A 4,743-nucleotide genomic window follows, 5' to 3' on the forward strand; every position below is an offset into this window, starting at 1 on the left:
TTGTTAAGAAAACTTCATTTATTTGCAACATGACTAGAGAAAATCTGTGTGATTCTTCAGGTACTCAACTTTGTTTTAGATCCGCATTGTTCAGATGAATCAGTCACTTGCTTATTGTCAAATTCTAATCATGACTCTTTCTGTCATAAACGTAAGTTAGCCTACTTTACTACTTTGCATTTGACTACTTGTAAACCTTCAGATACTCGATTAGTGTTATAGATCAGCGTTATTCAGATGAACTGATCACTTCACTGGTACTTTGCTTATTGTCATTCAACTTGTAATCGACTTTACTCCTTTGCATACTTGTAAATCCTCCGGTACTCGACAAGAGTAGTTGAGTTCAGATTAACCGATGGTTTGTCTCTTCTAGATCTGCTCATCATGTCTGGCCGTGGTAAGAAGCTCGCAAGCGCAGCGAAACCCAAGACGCCCGTGTCGCGCTCCTCCCGCGCGGGGCTCCAGTTCCCGGTGGGCCGCGTCGCGCGTCTCCTGCGGAAGGGGAACTACGCGTCGCGCATCGGCTCCGGCGCGTCGGTGTATCTGACCGCGGTCATCGAGTACCTGTGCGCAGAGGTGCTGGAGCTCGCGGGCAACGCGTGCCGCGACAACAAGAAGCTCCGCATCGCGCCGCGTCACATCCAGCTAGCGGTGCGCAACGACGAGGAGCTGAACGCGCTGCTGGGCGGAGTCACGATCTCTGAGGGAGGAGTTCTGCCCAACATCCAGGCCCAACTACTGCCCAAGAAGACCAAAACAGCCCGAGAACCGGACACCAGCAAACAGAGCCAGTCCCAGGACTTCTGAGACCCGAGACCCGGACACCAGCAAACAGAGCCAGTCCCAGGACTTCTGAGACCCGAGATCCGAGACCCGGACACCAGCAAACAAGGCCAGTCCCAGGACTTCTGACCGAGAGGACTTTAATGTTTTTAGCACTTTAATCTCAACGGAATTAATAAAATGTGTTTTATACAATATCTGACTTTTTTTATGCCGTTCATATGAGGAAGCTATGTCGCTCAGATGTCCTCACGCCGCTTGTTTAACGCGGGTCTCACGATCACAAGCTCGCCAGCTTTGGTCACCAAACAGAGGTGATATAACATTTCTCATATAGCCTAAGTGAAATCCTACAATCATTATATTCTCTAATCATTACTGTGACTATTTCTAGAAATGCCTCAATGGGGAGCGGGCGACAGCGACCGGTGGGGCGTGTCCAGCGACGCGACAAAGTTCTGTTTAACTTTATGCAAATGCAGCGCGATAACCAATAGGAGTGAAGTCAGTGGAGCGCGTCACTCTTCAGTGCTGAGTTTGACCCAGTCTATGGTCTGACCGAGGCAAGTTGAACGAGTTTTAGCAGTCAGAAACTGTCCTATATTTTATGATATATCTCCATGGTATTCACCGTACTGACTCCGTGCCTGAATGGTTTCGAGAACCCAGATAGACCAGTATTTGCCCGTTTGCTGCAGTTAAATAGCCGCGATGGCAAAGAGCACTCACTGTTTCTCGTTCATCTTTATTATACATTTTATGATTCCATTAAATTTAGACTTTTCCTTCCAAAATATTTGTTTGTAGCCGCAAGAGAACGTATTTGTTGTCTAAAGGGGGTCGCACACCGGACGAGAAGCGCAGCGCCGCGCCAGGTCTTTAAAATTCGAACACATTATTCTCTGAGTGTACACACACCGGCGGCGCCATTCGGCGTCTGTCCGCGGCGCACAGCTGCGGCTCAGGACCTTGTTCAAAACCCTGCCGCGCCACAGAGCGCCATTTGCATAGTTTTATATGAAATTTGCATTTATTTGTCTCAAATCGTCGTTAATGTACATGGCTTCACCCCGTGCTGTTTTCACTCGGGTTAGCTAAACGCTAGCTAAATAAATACTATTGTATTATGTGACATATAGTTGCCTAGACAACGGATAACGTTACAACAAAATAACAGACTCAACGTGATAGACACTTTTACTTGATTAACGTTCAAACATCAGCTATTATTCAATGAACATAAAAAAAAAAAAAAAAATCAAGATAAAACACACATCGTGCTGCTCTTCTAGCAGGAGTTGATTCAAAATTGTGCTCGCGCGATTAGAATGTGCGCGTCCGGTGTGCGATACCTGGAGTTGTCCTAGACGTGGCGCGGCGCTGCACTGCGCTTCTCGTCCGGTGTGCGACCCCCTTAAAGCCTTGTGTATACTCGACGCGTCCGCACGAGCGCGAGTCTCCACTATGGAAAGCCGTTAGGGCCAAAAACACGCGAATTTTAACGCGTATTTCACGCGTATTTCACGCGTAAAATACGTGTATTTTACGCGTGAAATACGCGTTGATTATGTCACGCGTATTTCACGCGTATTTCACGTGTAAAATACACGTAAAATACGCGTGACATACGCGTGACATAATCAACGCGTATTTCACGTGTAAAATACGCGTATTTCACGTGTATTTTACACGTAAAATACGCGTGAAATACGCGTTAAAAATCAGTATGAACGGGTCCGTGTCATTGGCTGCTGAAGACTTGGGTCTAACCATTTGTGTGAGCTTAGAGGGGTGTACCTTTCATAGACTAGGCTACCACCAGTTTACATTCTATAGATCAGCTTATTCAGGTTTTTTGTATAACCTATATGAATAATATATTTAAATAGCAGTTTTATGACAATTAATTTTTTTTATGACAATTAATTTTATGACAATTTAGATAAAAATAAAATTAACTTGTTTTTCTCCACTCATGCCTTTTTGTAAATAAACACATTAGTGGACATTCTAGCTTTAACATCAAAGCATTAACGTGTGTGGGGAAATCAGTTACAGTGGAGGTAACCAATGCAGGTTTATGATCACTGCAGGTTTAAGATACAGACCACTGTAATCAATATCTGTCTTTGGAAAACAACGTGAGCTTTTGTTGTGCTTACATTTACAGCTATAGCAAGCAGGGGGCGCTTTTTCAAACCTTTTTGTTCTGAAATTGGGCACTCAGACAAACTGTAATTAGGTATACAGGTGATATTATCAATTTAAAGGAATTTAATGACTTAAAGTATTTAAATATGTTATTTAAGGCTTTCAGGATTAGAATGAGAGCTTGTGCTCAGGTCAGGACAGGTATAAGAACTTGATTTGGCTTTCCTGACAGCAGAAGTATTTTACAGGTCACCTTGGTAATTGGTATTAAAGCAATTTATCTGTAAAAATGATTAGACACTTTGGTAAAACACCATATAACATTTAAGTAAACATATAAACATAAAAATCAGTGACGTAACTTTGTTTTAAAAAGTGGGTGGAACAGGTGGGGTGGGGGTTGCTAATAAAATGCTAAATCAGATTTATGCTACAATAACATTACGACGTCCAGCAATCGATTTAAATAGTAGGCTACATGGGGTTTAATTTGTTGTTTAATGAGATGAAGTATAATAATGTATGTTGTCAGTGTGTTGTCTCTAATATTTAATGTTAGAATATTTACTCTGCATTTTCTGTTTCTATAGAAAACCACACACTAATACACCCACAACTAAGTACAACCATTCAATCCTTGTTAATAACTGAGTTGTTGGGGTGACAAATAAACAGGTTACTCTCAAATTTCCAACATATTTTCACCAAGTCTCTTACGGACACCATGTGGCATATTTCATACCTAACCAGCAGTTTACTGAAATGAGACTGCTATAAAGCCAACTCGTTTTTTTTTTTTTCAGTTCCCCACTTACTTTACCTTCCTCAAGCTGACAGAACACATCCAAGCTTGTGATCATAAATTCATACAAATCATCTGCATGATAAAAGGTACTGTGGGTTAGTTTGTTAACATATTACTATTTTAAATCAGAATTGATTTCACTGAAAATTTATTACATTTAGAAAAAATGAAATGAAGCTGAACTCTGCAGGGCAGAGGGCATTGACCCTTGAGGACCGTGTTTGCCCATTGCATTCGGAGCATTCCAAGTGAACCCTGCTGATGTAAAAAAAAAAAAAAGTGTAAAGGGTTAAATTAGCAATTTAAAAGGGTAGTCATTGCAGTGTCACCTGTAAATCTATCTTTGTTATCATGGGCGTCAGTTTGGTTTGAAATGTGCTGGGGACAGAGACGCATTCGGAAGTGCATTTTCAGTGCATTTTCAGAAGTGCTGGGTACAATGACGTATTAATTTTTTTTCTCTCTTTCGGGCAGGTTATGTTTTCAAAGACGATGTCCTGTAGCTCAGGCACGGCCCCACTTTTCAACAGGCCCACCCAAAACTTTCACACACACAAAAAAATCCTTTTACTATATTCTAATTTTGTCAATAATTATAAAAAAAAAATTGCCAAAAGCTCATAATTTGTGCTCAAGCGCACGACCGCACGCATAAAGCTTGCCACAAAGAACCGGTAAAAGTAATGATAATAAATGCGTCTAATACGCTGTGAATGTGAATGTGCATTATACGCCGAGTTTCGGTTAATTTATGAGACGAACTCCAATTCACTCGCCGGCGCCTCCATGTCGTGATTCTGCTATATTTACTTCTTATTTATTAAATAAATCCAGACAATTGGTTCATGAAACATTGATTAAAATTAAGATATAATTAATATAAAACGAAAATAAATGTAAAGAAAGGCAGCTGTTCTGTTTGAGGTCTCTGTGAAAGTTTTAAAGAAGTCTTTTAGTGCCGCTTTCAGAACGCTCACGTCCGTAAACGAGAACTGACACGT

At 41.5% G+C, this 4,743-nt stretch overlaps 1 protein-coding gene across 1 annotated transcript; it reads left to right on the forward strand.

The window, feature by feature from the left end:
* Positions 1 to 359: 359 nt before the first annotated feature.
* On the forward strand, positions 360 to 810 carry LOC130104326 (late histone H2A.2.2-like). The gene has a single exon (XM_056270786.1). The coding sequence runs from the start codon at positions 388 to 390 to the stop codon at positions 808 to 810; it is 423 nt and encodes a 140-aa protein (XP_056126761.1). The 5' UTR covers positions 360 to 387.
* Positions 811 to 4,743: the final 3,933 nt, after the last annotated feature.

The sequence above is a fragment of the Rhinichthys klamathensis genome, unplaced genomic scaffold (genome assembly GCF_029890125.1).
Source record: "Rhinichthys klamathensis goyatoka isolate OS25496 unplaced genomic scaffold, OSU_Roscu_1.1 h1tg000308l_1, whole genome shotgun sequence".
Taxonomy (NCBI): domain Eukaryota; kingdom Metazoa; phylum Chordata; class Actinopteri; order Cypriniformes; family Leuciscidae; genus Rhinichthys; species Rhinichthys klamathensis.

Bases quoted from the DNA above. Each gene is read 5' to 3' on its own strand.
- LOC130104326 (XM_056270786.1), top strand. From the start codon at position 388: ATGTCTGGCCGTGGTAAGAAGCTCGCAAGCGCAGCGAAACCCAAGACG.